The sequence below is a fragment of the Lactuca virosa genome, chromosome 3, assembly GCF_052849685.1.
Source record: "Lactuca virosa cultivar CGN04683 chromosome 3, Lactuca_virosa_CGN04683_v6, whole genome shotgun sequence".
NCBI classification, from domain to species: Eukaryota; Viridiplantae; Streptophyta; class Magnoliopsida; order Asterales; family Asteraceae; genus Lactuca; species Lactuca virosa.
The window spans coordinates 56,581,058-56,597,833 of record NC_136428.1 but is presented as its reverse complement, the minus strand read 5'-3'; the positions used below and the strand labels follow the sequence as shown (position 1 = coordinate 56,597,833).

Sequence of the window (16,776 nt, the reverse complement as noted above, 5' to 3'; positions counted from 1 at the left end):
ACTCCACCCTTCCACTACCAAAGATTCCTTTGGTCCCCTCCATATCCATGTGATTTAAACCAACCAATCATCATTTAGCTACAAAAGTGGATGCTCCAAGCCCAAAAATAGAAGTTTATGACCCATCTTCACAAGTCCAAAATATCCAAGTCTTCAATTCTTTAAGGACCAAGTCTTCTTTTATGGATCCACCAAGCCCAATAACACCTCGAGAGCCCACAAGTCCGTCTTCACTCTAATCCACAATCGCGATAAGCACCAAAACCCTGCAAAATACCTCATGCAACATAAAAAGCACCCGGTACGATCCATACTAAAGAAAATAAATAAAATACAATGCAATAATGATAAAAAAAATCTGAAGATCTAAAATAAACTAATAAAAATAAGGAAATAAAATAAGCTATCACATTTGATATTTGATTTCTTGAATTCACCACCTTTTTGTTTGATTTTTGGTATCTTCAACTTTTTGAATTCTTCAGAATTTTGATCTTCAATTTTATTCTTTTATGGCTCCAAAACTCTTCCAACTTTTTGGTAATTTTTTTTCATTTCACCTTTTTCATTTTTTTTTCACTCAATCCCTACATGCTTACGTAAGGGAGCTTAACTTCAACCCTTATTGGTTAAAGGTACTAGTCTTCCTCGATACATTTCAAGTATACGATGCTAAACATGCTGCATCCCTCAAACTAAGCGAGGTTGTGTTTTTGTCCCATGATTTCACTAGAATAAAGGGGGCCACTAATGCATTATAACGTGTATAGGCTCAACTAAACATTAGGGTCCTCATAGAATCATCAAACATAATACTAGCATGAATCCTAATTGATTTACCAAGATTTCCTAAATTAACCCTAGCAATTTTTATGCAAAAATTGATAAAAATTGACCTAAGATTCTAAATTTGACTAAATGTAACCAACCCCCTACCCCACACTTAATTTATGCAATGTCCCCATTGCATATCGTGCATGATAAAAACATAAAAGTAAAGAGGGAATTGGAACAAACTCATGTGGGATAGTAGTTGCGAGGTTGATCTTCTTCATTTAAAGCTCCATCTTCAAATGACTTTAGGAATGGGAACAACTCATCCATACCTTGGGCGTCAAATCTCGTGTGTATAACTCCAAATATAAAAGAACAAGCTCTTGGAAATGCTCGGAAAATGATCTTCAAATAATATAGCCAAAACGAGCGTCAAAGGGCATCGAATCATCAAGGGGAAAATAAGAAGTTGAGAAACTCGTCGAGTCCATGTACTGACTCGGCGGGTTATAGTTATAAAAGCAGAAAAGTCGCGTTTTTTCACTTGGACTCGTCGAGTTCTATATGTGCACCCGACGAGTAGGCGATGTATGGACAAAAAATTATCTTCTGCTTCCGATCCGTTTCTGGTGAGTTTGGGTAATATCAAAGTGACACTTTCCCTTATTTTTTTCTTCAGTAAATAAGCACTCGTTAACCCCTTTCATGATCGAACTCATACTCGGACTCAAAACTTCTATTTCTCTTGCCTAGACTCAATTTTTTCCTTGTTTAATCTTGACTCTACTCTTGCACTTATTTCCTCACCCCTAAACTGAAAAAGATAAAAAACAAACACACGTAATAAACAAGGAAAACAAACTTAAAAATCCTAGTTACTAAGTGTTCAAAAATCAAACCAAACAAACACAAACCAAACAAAATAAAATAGTTTTAAAACAAACCAAACAAATAAAAAACTAAAAAGGATAAAATAGTCATCATCTCCTTCCTCATCCTTATCTCCAATTCCGCTCCCCCCCGGCTCCACTTCTTCTCGTATTTACCCTTTCTTCCCAATTCCTAATATGCGAGTACCCGGGTCCGTCCATCGGTGGAATGTGCATGTGGTTCATCATATGGGCAAGATCCATATAATTGTAGTTTATACCTTGTCCAATATCATCTTGATACCGTCTCAACTCCACATTGTACCGATCCATTGGTAATTCATCTTCCACCGGGATTACCGGTGGGTCTTCATGTGCACGATCTTGTCTTGGCCTAACCCGCCTACCCGGTTCCTCGGGCGCCACAACCACATCATCATCCAGGATTGCAAAGTGACCACCACCATAGTCTTCCACAATTATTGCCCTCCTATAAAGCATAACACTAAATGGAGGTGTGGGCATCATGGTCAACATATTTCCGGCTCCTCTCTCCAACACACTATACGACCTTGCCAAGCGGGTCATAAACATTCCACCATTTATCCTTGAAGTTGTCCTATTCTTCACCACTCCCTCTCCCAAATACCTCGCTAAGAAATATGGGATATTGCAAAATGTATTGGGCATTATAATGCACCATAAATAAAACACATCAAGGTTCGGGACCTTGTCATCATCTTTCCGCATGTTTTTGGTACTAGCAATCAAGCGGTGAATCAAACGGCGAGGGGGATCTTATGCTCCCCTCTTGAGCCGCTGAAGGAATGTAGACTCTATTCGCTATTGTATTCCACCAAGTTGCACCAACTGTTCCCTCCGGAAAATCCCTATGGCAATTTTCAAGAAAAGTACCAAAGGCCCCAGTCATGACCATAGATTGGTCATAAATACCCATTCTCCAACTCAAGTCCGCCATACTACACTGATGGTGCTCCCCACCAAGACAAAACGTGAGGACATTTGGATTGTAGTAGTCATTACCCCCTCGGAAGGTAATGGTAGAAAAGAATTCCCAGCAGAGTTCTTGGTATACCAGCTCTTGGATCCTAAACAACCTTCTCCACCCATCGCATGTGGCTGATACCCCGTTTTTTGCAAAAGCTTTGACCAAGTATGGGGTCAACTCCTCTTCCAGACCCACATTTCCTATCCATTCCCAATCTGTCTCGTTCGACACGTAAATTTCTGTCTTCTTCAATGTTTCGAGTTTCTTCCTCGCCCGAACCAATCTTGACTTTGAACGGATTTGTGGAAAATTCAACCAAGGAAAATCTCCATGGCTGCTTCCAGAACTCTGGGCTCTTCTGGACATTTTCTGTAAAATAAAACACAAGACAAAACACAAAACCACAGAAACATTAAAAATTAAAATTCTGGACAGTTGCAGCATGGACTCGTCGAGTCGGATGAACTGCTGTGAAAATCGTACCTGATTCGAAACAAATCAGCCATGTATACTCAAAATTTGTTTCAGGGGTTTGTCTAGGGTTGTACACCAAGTGTTAATTCACAATAAATTTCAACTATAACACTCTAAATCGACCAAAATCGAAACCCTAAAATTCATGTCAAGTTCAAAAATCGGGGTTTTCAACAATTTAAGTTATGAAGCTACCAAAGATTGAACCTTTAACAGAATTAGGTGTAAAAGATCTTACCTTTTGGCGAGAATTTGAAAAAATCACGAAAATTGGGGATGCTTGCTTGAGAGAAAACTTGCTCGTCGAGTGGTGGGCGGTGGTGGCTAAATGAATGATGTTTTTACTATTGGGGTTAAAACCCTAATTCACAGAGTTTAAAAGTTATTATTTTTTTTTCGGTTAAAAAGTCGACTCGTCGAGTAGGTGTCCTGACTCGGCGAGTTGCATCGCGGTTTAATGGACTCATTTTCAGATGGACTCATCGAGTAAATATCCTGACTCGGCGAGTTTTTCACTCTGTTTGGAAAATTTTTGAAAATTTTTACTCTTTTTGAAATACTTCCACCACACCCCACACTCAAACCTTGCTTGTCCTCAAGCAGTCATTTTAGACGAATAAGAAGATTTGGATTGAAGAAATCCGAAGAAAACCACACAAAAGAAAAAAAAGACGAAAAACAAAACGAAAAGGAAAGGTAAAAAGAAAGCAAACTCAATCATCGGGTTGCCTCCCATAAGTGCTTCTTTTTGTGGAGTCTTTAGTTGGACTCCTTCCCTCTCTACGTTGCAGCGGCTTTCTCCAAGTCCAGCCCTTCTTCTAGTCCTTCATCCTTTGGCATTCCCTCTTCGTATCTCTTGATCATATGCCCATTGACTTTAAAGCTCGACCCATCCTTGCTCCATAACTCAATCACCCCGTATGGATATACATGCTTGATTGTAAAAAGGCCCGGACCAACGAGTGCGCAATTTTCCCGGAAAGAGCTTTAGTCTTGAATTATACAAAAAAACTTTTTGCCCTACTTCAAACTCCTTATTACCCTTCAACCTTGCATCATGCCATCTTTTAGTCTTGTCTTTATAAATCAATGAGCTAGTGTAAGACTCATTCCTCAATTCTACCAAAGCATTCATGTGCAATAGTCGATTGGCATGCAACTCATTTGGCTCAAAATTGCATGTTTTTAAAGTCCAATAGGCTTTATGTTCAAGCTCCACGGGTAAATGGCAATTTTTGCCATAGACTAGCCTATAGGGTGTGGTTCCAATGGGTGTCTTGAATGCGGTTCGGAAGGCCCAAAGTGCATCATCCAATTTATCCGCCCAATCTTTTCTATTACCACCCACCGATCTCTCCAAAATTCTTTTAAGTGCTCGATTTGTAATTTCGGTTTGCCCATTTGTTTGTGGATGATATGGTGTTGAAAATCTATGGCGTACACCATATTTTTGCAAAACTTTTGCTAGTTGATCATTAGCAAAGTGGGTTCCTCTATCACTAATCAAAGCTTTTGGCACTCCAAATCTAGAGAATAATTTTTTAAGAATTTTACCACCTCCCTAGCATCATTGGTGGGTAATGCTTGCGCTTCTGCCCATTTTGACACATAATCCACCGCCACAAGTATATATTTATTGCCTTTGGATGAAGGAAATGGTCCCATGAAATCCACACCCCAAACATCAATGATTTCACAAACTTGAATATTCCTTTGAGGCATTTCATTCCTTGCCGATATATTACCCGTTCTTTGGCAAGCATCACATTCCCTCACGTAAGTAGCAGCATCCTTGAAGATAGTAGGCCAATAGAACTTTGCATCAAAAACTTTCTTAGCAGTGAATTGTACACCATTATGTCCTCCTGTCGGCCTATTGTGGTAATGCTCTAGAATGTCACGAATTTCCTTGCTAAATACACATCTTCTAATAATCCCATCCGCACAACTCCTAAAAAGATAAGGCTCATCCCAGAAATAATATTTAATTTCTGAAAAGAACTTCTTTTTCCGTTGATGAGTGAGTCCTTTTGGAAGAAAGTCTCCTGCCAAGAAGTTTGCAATATCGGCATACCATGGTTCTTCCCCCTATTATAACCATCAAATGCTCTTCCGGGAAGCTATCTTCAATACCCTTGTCATCTATTTCTTCCCTTGCCGGATTTTCTAAACTGGAAAGATGGTCAGCAACTACATTTCCATCCCTTTCTTGTCCTTGATCTCGATGTCAAATTCTTGAAGTAGCAGCACCCATCGGATCAACCTTGGCTTAGCATCCTGCTTGGAAAACAAGTACTTAATAGCAGAATGGTCAGTAACACACTAGTTTTAGACAAAATTAAATAGGGACGAAATTTGTCAAAGGCATACACCACGGCTAATAATTCTTTTTCCGTTGTAGTGTAATTTTCTTGGGTAGGATTATGGGTATTGCTGGCATAGTAAATGGGTTGAAAGTGCTTGTCAACCCTTTGGCCAAGTACAACTCCTAAGGCAAAGTCGCTTGCATCACACATTATTTCAAACGGTAAGTTCCAATTCGGGGCGATGATGGTCGGGGCGTTAGTCAATTTTTCTTTCAAAATTTCAAAAGAGGATAAACATTCTTTAGAAAAATTAAAAGGTGCATCTTTCAAAAGTAGTTGAGTTAAAGGTCTAGTAATTTTTGAAAAATCTTTAATAAAGCGGTGGTAAAAACCCGCGTGGCCTAGAAAACTCCTAACGCCCTTTACGTTAGTTGGTGGGGGTAATTTAGCAATAGTGTCAATTTTGGCCCAATCCACCTCAATCCCCGCCTTGGATACTTTGTGGCCTAATACAATGCCTTCTTTCACCATAAAGTGACATTTCTCCTAATTTAATACTAGACTGGTCTTTTCACACCTAGCAAGCATCAAATCGAGGTTAGTAAGACAATCATGAAAAGAAGAGCCAAAAATAGAAAAATCATCCATGAATACTTCCATGAATTTTTCCACCATGTCATGGAATATCGTCGTCATGCATCTTTGGAAGGTCGCCGACGCATTGCATAACCCAAAGGTCATACGTCGATAGGCAAATGTTCCACTTGGACAAGTAAAAGTGGTATTCTCTTGATCAATTGGGTCTATGGGGATTTGGAAATAGCCTGAAAACCCATCTAAAAAACAATAATAGCTATGGCCCGATAAATGCTTAAGCATTTGATCAATAAAAGGGAGAGGAAAGTGGTCTTTGCAAGTGGAATCGTTTAGCTTTCGATAATCGATGCACACCCGCCAACCGATTACCGTTCGTGTAGGTATAAGCTCGTTCTTCTCGTTTGTTACGACCGTCATTCCTCCTTTCTTTGGCACTACTTGAACGGAACTAACCCATGGGCTATCGGAAATGGAGTATATTATCCCCACATCTAAGAGCTTGACAACTTCTTTCTTGACCACCTCTTGCATGTTCGGGTTTAAGCGCCTTTGGTGTTTTACTACCGGCTTCGCACCTTCTTCAAGAATTATATTATGGGAGCAATATGAAGGACTTATTCCTTTTATATCGGTTATTTTCCAAGCAATGGCATTCTTCCTTTTCTTTAAAACTTGAACTAACTCTTCTTTTTTAGCTTTGGTGAGATCGGAAGCAATGATAACAGGCTTTTGTTCACCTTCTTCGAGAAATGCATATTCAAAATGTTTAGGCAAAGTTTTCAGCTCTAATTTTGTGTTTTGTGTTAGTATAGGGTCTTCGTTTTCCTCTTGAGAATGGTTCCTGTAATGAAAAGATTAGCAGCAAACGATGTGGCTGAGGCTCGAGTTGGACTCGATTCCCTTAAACAGATTTGTCGTCTGTTCCCAGGGTACAACAACCTTAGCAGTATTGTGTACTGCCGGATATGACGACTTGCCTGAAAGAATCGCCGGAAGCAGGAGTACAGAGAAGGAGGAAGAAGAAGAGTATTTTCATCCGTGTGTTTGAATGAGACGGCCAAGGTCTTCTTTTATAGTTGAATCTTGAAACGGAAACAAATCACTAATTGATTGAGCGTTTAATGGCAATAAATGTCATTAATTACGCAATTAATGCATCCGTTACAGAATTCAAAAATAGGGACCAAAACTGTCAAGTTTAGCAAAAACGAGGGTAACGCGCGCCCGAGTTTTCGGAGCTGCATTCGTGTCCGTAGGTCGCGCCCATGCACGAGTTCGGTGTTTTTGGTCTACGGAACCAAGATTTGCGCCCCCCCTGCGCGCGGATAGGAATTGTAGCATAACCATAGACACAAGCTTGTAAGCCTTCCATGCAATGAAGCTTATAAACCTTGTTGAGTTTGGTCTCTCTACCAATGTGGGACTCATTCCCACATTCCTCTCTTTTGCTAAACTTATTCTCAAATACCCATCTTTGAGTATCGATATCTCATTCACTTATACTCTATTTTGGACATATAATATATCGTTTCGAAGTCCTCATGGAGGAGAACACAAACCCACTTAGAGTTCGTTATATATACAACATATGTATATATTTATATATGTCCAAAGTTAGTAAAAATATAAATATTTATACTAAATTTCCAACAATCCCCCACATGAATGGAGATCGATCTCTGCACATCCAATTTCCAAACGAAATTTTCAACAGTTGAATCCTGCATAGGATAGGTAGGTATTACCCTTTGAACCATCCCTTAAGAAGTTACACTTAATCTCCTAGCAGTTAGTAGATCTCGATGTCTTTGAACTAAGCTGCCATTTATGTAGACGACAATGTAAATCTCACAGGATTCTTCCTGACAAGGTCATATCCTCATAGACGTGTTCGTTTTGGTCATAAACACTAGCCTGGTTCTGCAAGAGCTTTAGGAATTGTGCCCCTATAATTCCCCTCGAAGCGACCCCACTTCTCTCTCACATAGGTGATTCCAAGAATCATTAAAAACCATATGTTTAGCCTAATTTTATCACTACATATAGGAATGGACTAGGAAGTCATGTTAACTCCCCGCAGTGACATGCCTCACTCATACAGTTAGGTTATCCTTTTGAACCCAGATCTTGGGATCTCCAGTCTTCTGGGTAAGGTTTCCTTCGTATGAATTTATTCATTCATGGGCTTTAGTCCCATTCCTCTTGACGACTTATAAACTACATCTCTACTTAAGCCTTTTGTAAGCGGATCCGCAATGTTATCCTTTGACTTCACCCAGTCAACCGTGATAACCCCTGTAGAGATTAGTTGTCGTATCGTTTTATGTCTACGTCTAATGTGCCTTGATTTCCCATTATACATTGTACTTTGAGCTCTACCAATTGCCGATTGGTTATCACAATGTATACATATGGCCGTTACCGGCTTAGGCCATTCGGGAATGTCCTCTACGAATTGACGTAGCCACTCCGCCTCTTCAGCACAAATATCTAAGGCGATAAATTCAAATTCCATCGTGGATCTAGATATAACTGTTTGCTTGGATGATTTCCATGCTACAGCAGCACCTCCAAGTGTAAACACATATCCACTTGTAGATCTGGAATCTTTTATGTCAGATATCCAATTTGCATCTGTGTATCCTTCGATAACTGCTGAATGTCTGCCATAATGCAGTCCATATTCTCGCGTGTATCTCACATACCTCAGCAACCTAGTAATACTCTTCCAGTGTTCAGAACTGGGTTTACTAGTGTATCTACTTAGTCTGCTCACAGCATATGCTAAGTCAGGTCTGGTACAACTCATTAGATACATCAGACTGCCAATAATTCTTGAATATTCCACTTGATTAACACTATCACCTCTATTTTTACGTAGATGTTGACTAGTGTCAATTGGAGTTCTAGCTATGCTAGTGTCTCCCTTAGCAAAATTTTCAAGAATTTTATCCACATAGTGTGTTTGACTTAAAATCAAACCACTTTGGGTTCTTGTGATCTTCACTCCAAGAATCACATCTGCTAAACCCATATCTTTCATGTCGAACCTGGATTTCAACATATCCTTCGTGGATCTTATTATCTTGTCATCACTACCAATGATAAGCATATCATCGACATACAAACACAAGATGACATAACCATGAGTGGTGTTTTTCACATAGATACACTTATCACACTCATTGATTCTAAAGCCACTTTCCATCATGACTTGATCAAACTTTTGATGCCATTGTTTAGGAGCTTGTTTTAATCCATATAGAGACTTAACAAGTTTACAAACCTTGTTCTCTTGTCTCGAGGCAATGAAGCCCTCAGGTTGCTCCATATATATTTCTTCTTCCAACTCCCCATTTAGGAAAGCCGTTTTTACATCCATTTGATGAACTTGCAAGTTTCTGATAGCTGCAATGGCAAGAACTAATCTAATGGATGTTATCCGCGTTACCGGCGAATAGGTATCAAAGTAGTCTAGACCTTCCTTTTGTCTATAACCTTTGATTACTAGTCTTGTCTTGTATTTATCAATACTACCATCAGGTTTCATCTTTCTCTTAAAAATCCAACGGTAACCTAGTGGCTTGCTACCTGGAGGTAGATCCACTAGTTCCCATGTGTGATTTTGTAAGATAGATTCTACCTCATTTTTGATGGCTTCTTTCCATTGAGGTCCCTCAGAAGAAGTTACCGCCTCTTGGTAGGTTTTAGGTTCACTTTCTACCACATAGGTGAAGAAATCATCACCAAATGATTTTTCAACTCTAGCCCTCTTACTTCTTCTGGGTTCTATCTCTTCCTCCTCGGATTGAGCTTGTTCTTCCTCTCGAACAGCTTCGTTGTTTGGTATAGATGGGCTTTCAACTTCCTTGTTCAAACAGGGAAACACATCTTCAAAGAATGAAGCATTCCTTGATTCCATTATGGTATTCTTGTGTATTTCAGGATTCTTAGAATCATGCACAAGAAACCGATAAGCACTACTACTTTGTGCATACCCAATGAATACACAATCCACTGTTTTAGGCCCTAACTTTTGTACCTTAGGTGGTGGCACTACAACTTTAGCTAGGCACCCCCACACTCGTAAGTACTTATACGATGGCTTTCTTCCCATCCAAAGTTCATACGGTGTTTCATTCTTTTCTTTGCGAGGTATCTTATTTAAAAGATAGTTAGCCGACAAAATAGCTTCCCCCCACATTGACTGGTTTACACCCGAACTAATTATCATGGCATTGACCATTTCTTTCAAGGTACGGTTCTTTCTTTCAGCAATCCCATTGGATTGAGGTGAATAGGGTGATGTGAATTCATGACGAATTCCATTTTTAGCACAAAAATCAGCATATGGAGAAACATATTCCCCACCCCTATCACTTCTAACCACTTTAATTCTCTTGTTGAGTTGATTCTCAACTTCATTTTTGTACAAGACAAACTTGTCTATTGCTTCATCTTTACTCTTAAGTAAATATATGTAGCAATATTTCGTGCTATCATCGATGAATGTAATGAAGTATTTGTTCCCACCTTGAGTAGGAATTGACTTTAGATCACACACATCAGTGTGAATTAAATCAAGAGGTTCGGTGTTTCTTTTGATTGTTTGGAAAGACAATCTAGTTTGTTTGGCTTCAACACATGTGGGGCATTTGTGATTTGAGTCAATATTAAGTTTTGGTATGTATTCTAGTTTAATTAATCGCTTAATTGAATTGTAATTTACATGTCCTAAGCGACCATGCCAAACATTTGAACACTCAAGCAAATAAGCAGAACTAGAACTTTCATTATTCATTTTGTTTGTCACCATTACATTCAATTTGAACATGCCATTCAAGGCATATCCTTTTCCCACAAACATACCATTCTTGGACAAAACAAACTTGTCCGACTCAAACACTAGCTTAAAACCAAATTGGTTCAACAAACCACCCGACACTAGATTCTTACGAAGTTCAGGAACATACAATACATCCCTAAGCTTCACTTCTTTCCCCGAAGTCATTTTTAGAATGACATCACCAACACCTTTGATATCCGCGGTAGCTGCATTTCCCATGTAGAGCTTTTCACCATCTTCAACTTCTTTGTAGATGTTGAAAACACTCTTGTCATGACACACATGACGAGTAGCTCCCGTGTCAATCCACCACTCCTTTGAATTTGTATTCATGAGATTCACTTCAGAAACCATAGCCGTGAGATCAGTTATCATGGCCACCAACTCCATGTTATCATTCACCATGTTTGCTTGACGGTTTTCCCTCTTAGGTTGAGGGCACTCCAAAGCCTTGTGACCCGGTTGGCCACAGTTGTAGCACTTGAACTTCTTCTTGAAAGTTCCTGCCTTGGGGCCTAGGTTTTGCCCTTTACTTTCCCTTTGTGAGGTCCCTTGCCTTTGCTTTTGGAAGTTTGACCAGCTTCCACCATATGAACCTTAGAAGATTCACCTTCACTGCCTTTCTTCAAGGCCATTCTATTGTCTTCTTCAATGCGAAGACGCACCACCAGTTCCTCCACAGACATCTCCTTTCGCTTATGCTTAAGGTAATTTTTGAAGTCTATCCAACCAGGAGGGAGCTTTTCAACCATTGATGCAACTTGGAATGATTCATTAAGATCCATTCCTTCTGCATTGTTATCATGTATGATGACCTGAAGGTCTTGGACTTGACTCATAACAGATTTCGAGTCAACCATTTTGTATTCCAAGAACTTAGCAACAACATGCTTCTTAGTTCCAGCATCTTCTGTCTTATACTTCCTTTCCAAAGATTCCCATAGTTCTTTAGCAGTTGCAACTTTACAATAAACATTGTAAAGTGCATCAGCCATGCCATTCAACACATTGTTGCGGCACAGAAATTCTGAATGCTTCCATGCATCCACTGCATTCACAGATTGAGCATCAGCCTGCCCCTCAGCAATTACAGGAGCAGTTTCTGTTAGGAATCGAGCCAGGTTCAAGGTGGTCAAGTAGAACAACATCTTCTGTTGCCACCTCTTGAAGTTCAGACCAGAAAATTTTTCAGGTCTCTCAGCATGATTAGCCATGATGTTTGGAACTGGTGTATTTGGGTTCACAGGAGGGTTAGCACCAGCAGCAGGAGTTCCAGTAGCAGCGGGAGTTCCAGACATTCTGAAAGAATCGTAACCACAGTTAAATAGATTACAGGAAAAAACCGATACAAAATCGATTCAGAATAAAAGAAAAGGAAAAAACGAAATGGTTAGAACAAAGAATAATCTGTTTAAGACTGTTAGTATAGGGTCTTCATTTTCCTCTTGAGAAAGGTTCCTGTAATGAAAAGATTAGCAGCAAACGATGTGGCTGAGGCTCGAGTTGGACTCGATTCCCTTAAACAGATTCGCCGTCTGTTCCCAGGGTACAACAACCTTAGCAGTATTGTGTACTGCCGGATATGACGACTTGCCTGAAAGAATCGCCGGAAGCAGGAGTACAGAGAAGGAGGAAGAAGAAGAGTATTTTCATCCGTGTGTTTGAATGAGACGGCCAAGGTCTTCTTTTATAGTTGAATCTTGAAACGGAAACAAATCACTAATTGATTGAACGTTTAATGGCAATAAATGTCATTAATTACGCAATTAATGCATCCGTTACAGAATTCAAAAATAGGGACCAAAACTATCAAGTTTAGCAAAAACAAGGGTAACGCGCGCCCGAGTTTTCGGAGCTGCATTCGTGTCCGCAGGTCGCGCCCATGCACGAGTTCGGTGTTTTTGGTCTACGGAACCAAGATTTGCACCCCCCCTGCGCGCGGGTAGGAATTGTAGCATAACCATAGACACAAGCTTGTAAGCCTTCCATGCAATGAAGCTTATAAACCTTGTTGAGTTTGCTCTCTCTACCAATGTGGGACTCATTCCCACATTCCTCTCTTTTGCTAAACTTATTCTCAAATACCCATCTTTGAGTATCGATATCTCATTCACTTATACTCTATTTTGGACATATAATATATCGTTTCGAAGTCCTCATGGAGGAGAACACAAACCCACTTAGAGTTCGTTATATATACAACATATGTATATATTTATATATGTCCAAAGTTAGTAAAAATATAAATATTTATACTAAATTTCCAACATTTTGTACACTGAACACGTCGAGTACAGAGAGGGGACTCATTGAGTCCAGGCCAAAATCCCCGTCTGATTGCGATTTTTCAAGCGGACTCGTCGAGTCAGTGCCTGCGACTCGACGAGTCGACCTTTCTGCATTTCTCATTATTTATTCATATTCAGCTTCTTCGAGTAGTTTTTCTATCTCCTTTAAGTCTTTTTCAACATCAAAATTTCCTTCAAGGGCAATGGCGGGTTCGTTTGGGTGATCCTCTTTCCATTCTTCCATTAGTTCTTCCAAAGTGTCCACCGAAAATGCCGTGTCATCACTATACTTGGAATGCTTCATGGCTCGATCAACTCCAAATGTAACTGTCTCATCTCCCACCTAAAGGGTAAGCTTGGATTCTCTCATGTCTACTATGGCACTTGCGGTGTTTAGGAAAGGTCTTCCAAGAATGATTGGGAATTGGTGGTCCTCTTCCATGTCTAGCACTATGAAGTCCGCGGGGAATACAAATTTATCAACTTTGACCAATAATTCCTTGCATATTCCCCTTGGAAATTTCACCATCTTGTTTGCTAAATGAAGTGCCATACGGATTGGTTTCGGCTCCGGAAGGTTCAACTTCTTAAAGAAAGAGTATGGCATGAGATTAACACTCGCCTCCGAATCCGCTAATGCATAACTAGTAGCTAGGTTCCCAAATTGGCATGACAAAGTTAAGTTACCCGGGTCCCCCGTCTTCTTTGGTAATTTGTTCAACATTGCGGCTGAACAATTCTCATTAAGCACCACCTTGGACACCTCTTCCATCTTCTTTCGATTTGTGAGTAGCTCCTTTAAGAATTTTGCGTACTTAGGCATTTGTGCAACCGCTTCGATGAAAGGAATATTGATTTGGAGGGCTTTGATGTGTTCCAGGAACTTTTGATAATCTTCATTTTGCTTCTCTTGTCTAGCCCGACTTGGAAATGGCAATGAAGGTTGACAAGGTTTCAAAGGGGGGATCATTTTTCTGTTCAGACTGTGGACTCGTCGAGTCCTTATCGTTGACTCGACGAGTCGGGTCGACTGTCTGGGATTTCGGGTTTTCATTCTGTTCATCCTGCACTTCTTTTGTACTCTCATTCATTATAGGTGTCAGAAGGGTAATTATCTTCCCACTTCTAGTCGTTACAATGTTGATTTGAGCGTCTCTCAGATTTTTCTCGATATTGCTTGGAAGTTCACCCGGTGCTCTTTTATTGATTTGTAGTGCAAGTTGGCCTAACTGTTTTTTAATGTTTAGTGTAGAGGCTTGCTGATTCCTCATCAATGCTTGTTGCTCTTTCATCATGACTTGTTGTTCTCTTATTGCAGCATCGGTTTTGTTGTGCCTTTTCTCGGATGCAGCTACAAATCTTGTGAGCATGTCTTCAAAGTCCATCTTTTTATCTTGCACCAGCTCCTCCTTTTGATAAAACCCTCTTGTCTTCATCCGATATTTCTCCTCATTTGCCTTCTTGTACTCATCGTATGGTAGCCACTCTTTTTTCGGTTTTCGCCAATCTACATCATATCTATCGCCACTAGAATAACATACTTGCTCGTCTAGATCATAATCTTTAGTAAGGTGAGGCCCGCTACAGTTCTCACATCCCACCCGGATGACATGGATGGATTGATCCATCTTTGTCATTCTTCGGTCCAAACTATCTAATTTAGCCATCACTGCCACCATATTGTCGGACACCGAGTTCACCGCCCCTCGAGTCAAATCATTTCTTGAATTATGATATTCTCTACAGTGCTTAGAGAATTCTTCAATTAGCTCCTTTATGACGGCGGGGTTCTTCTTCGTGAGTGGTCCTTGGGAGTCAAGGAGCTGCCTAGTTGTCACGTTCACTCCATCATAGAAAATGGAGAGTTCTTGCTGAATGTTCATGTCATTGTGGGGGCAGTTCCTCAATAAGCCTTTGTATCTCTCCCACACCTCATAGAGTGACTCGCCCGGTTGTTGCTCGAAATTGGCGATGACTTTCTTCAATTTTGCTATTTTTGAAGGAGGGAAAAATTGATCAATAAATTCTTCACGCATTTTTGCCCATGTGGTGATGGACCCCGGAGGGAGTGATTTTAGCCAATCTTTCGCGACTCCTTTAAATGTGACCGGTAGCATACGAAGCAAAACGGTCTCGCGAGGCACATTAGGAATGTTGAAATAGTTGGCTATGTCGTTGACCTCGTCGATATGCTTGTACGCGTCTTCGTGATCTTTCCCGTAGAATGGGTTGTCCTTGAGTTGAGCGAGTATGTGGCCTTTTAGCTCGAAGGTAGCAGTTTCTGGAATCGGGGGTTGCACGAGTCCCGATCCGGTATCATCACACATCCTCTTCTTGTATTCACCCATGGTGATATCAGCGATGTTAGCCATGGGGTTATCGGGTTCGCCTTGTTGGTTGCTTTCTTCTTCGGTTTCTGTTTCGGTCTCGTATTCGGTTTCTTTTGGATTGGGATTATGTTCAAAGCCTTCTATCTTACTTTCTTCGCTCTTTTGGCTGCTAGACTCACCCACTTTCTTTCCTTTCTTCTTTCCAAAGACCGACTTAAGGTCCTTGAAAGGTGACTTCTTTGGCAGGTTAGTATCTTCAACGATTTTATCCTTGTTCTCCCTCAAAGTTGATTATGGATCTTCAAAAGGTAGGACCAAAGGTGTATTTGTTCCTCGGGTCATAAAATACTTGAAAGAAAACATAAAACACGCGTAAAAAGAACAAAAACGAAATAGAAAAAATATGATGGACTCGACGAGTTCACTGCTTAAACAGAAAACTAAAAACTAAAATTTTTAAAGACAAACTAGAACTTAAACTAGATAACTAGTTTACTAAAATGGTAACTTTGTGCAAGATAAATCTTACACAAAGGATCGATAACTCTAGCAATTAAGATAACTATTTAAAACTGTTCCCTGGCAACGACGCCAAAAACTTGATGTGTGTTAAACGAACTAGTTTTTAATCCTACTACTTCAAACACAATTAAACACACGAAAGGCAGTGTACCTATCGTTTAGCAATATAATTCAAGCAAGCAGGGTACCGAACACAGGAAACGGTAACAATTAACTAACTACTAGAATTATCTAATTAAAACTAACAATTAAATGAAGGGTTTTCTCTTGTTTTACAAGACTAGAAACTTAAACAATTAAGTAACACGCAAACAAATAAAAAATTAACAACTAAGGAATTAGAAGGTAACTAGTTTCAATATTAAAAGAGACTTTTGTTTAGGTTTGACTCACTTGTTTCTATAGTTGATTTTATGGCTAGTGCAATGAATTATTTTTATATTGGCTACCGATTAATGTGATTAGATTCATGTTCATTATTACTAATCCTTAGAAAACAAACTAATTTAAACAGTGACCAATTGGTTAAACTAATGAATTTCCTAGTATTTTGATTCGGGTTAAGTAAGACTTGTAGTTGTAGCTAATTAAATTACTAATTCAATTAACATCTTGTATGGTTGTTCATCACACAAGCTCACACATTGACTTACCTATTTTCTAATTAATCCTAGATTCATATTCACTAATACTAGGCATATAACATTGTTTTCACATAAATCATATGAAGCAACCAATGAAGATGATGTTCATGCAACTTA

At 39.7% G+C, this 16,776-nt stretch overlaps 2 protein-coding genes and 1 non-coding gene across 3 annotated transcripts; 1 reads left to right on the top strand and 2 right to left on the bottom strand.

Annotated features, from left to right (window-relative positions):
- Positions 1-11,390: 11,390 nt before the first annotated feature.
- LOC145163546 (uncharacterized) lies at positions 11,391-12,528 on the bottom strand. Its single transcript, XM_079082378.1, has 2 exons — positions 12,470-12,528; positions 11,391-12,174 (listed from the first exon to the last, which is right to left on the bottom strand). The coding sequence occupies exons 1-2, from the start codon at positions 12,526-12,528 to the stop codon at positions 11,391-11,393; spliced, it is 843 nt and encodes a 280-aa protein (XP_078938504.1).
- Positions 12,529-13,506: 978 nt separating this feature from the next.
- Positions 13,507-13,986, bottom strand: LOC145163545 (uncharacterized). Its single transcript, XM_079082377.1, has one exon. The coding sequence runs from the start codon at positions 13,984-13,986 to the stop codon at positions 13,507-13,509; it is 480 nt and encodes a 159-aa protein (XP_078938503.1).
- A 1,058-nt stretch (positions 13,987-15,044) lies between these two features.
- Positions 15,045-15,151, top strand: LOC145168103 (small nucleolar RNA R71). Its single transcript, XR_013741691.1, has one exon. It is a non-coding gene; the product is annotated as a small nucleolar RNA R71 (small nucleolar RNA).
- Positions 15,152-16,776: the final 1,625 nt, after the last annotated feature.

Bases quoted from the DNA above. Each gene is read 5' to 3' on its own strand.
- LOC145163545 (XM_079082377.1), bottom strand. From the start codon at position 13,986: ATGCCTAAGTACGCAAAATTCTTAAAGGAGCTACTCACAAATCGAAAG.
- LOC145163546 (XM_079082378.1), bottom strand. From the start codon at position 12,528: ATGAAAATACTCTTCTTCTTCCTCCTTCTCTGTACTCCTGCTTCCGGC. The intron at 12,175-12,469 runs GCAAGTCGTCAT...CGATTCTTTCAG, and splicing joins GCTTCCGGCGATTCTTTCAG to AATGTCTGGAACTCCCGCTG.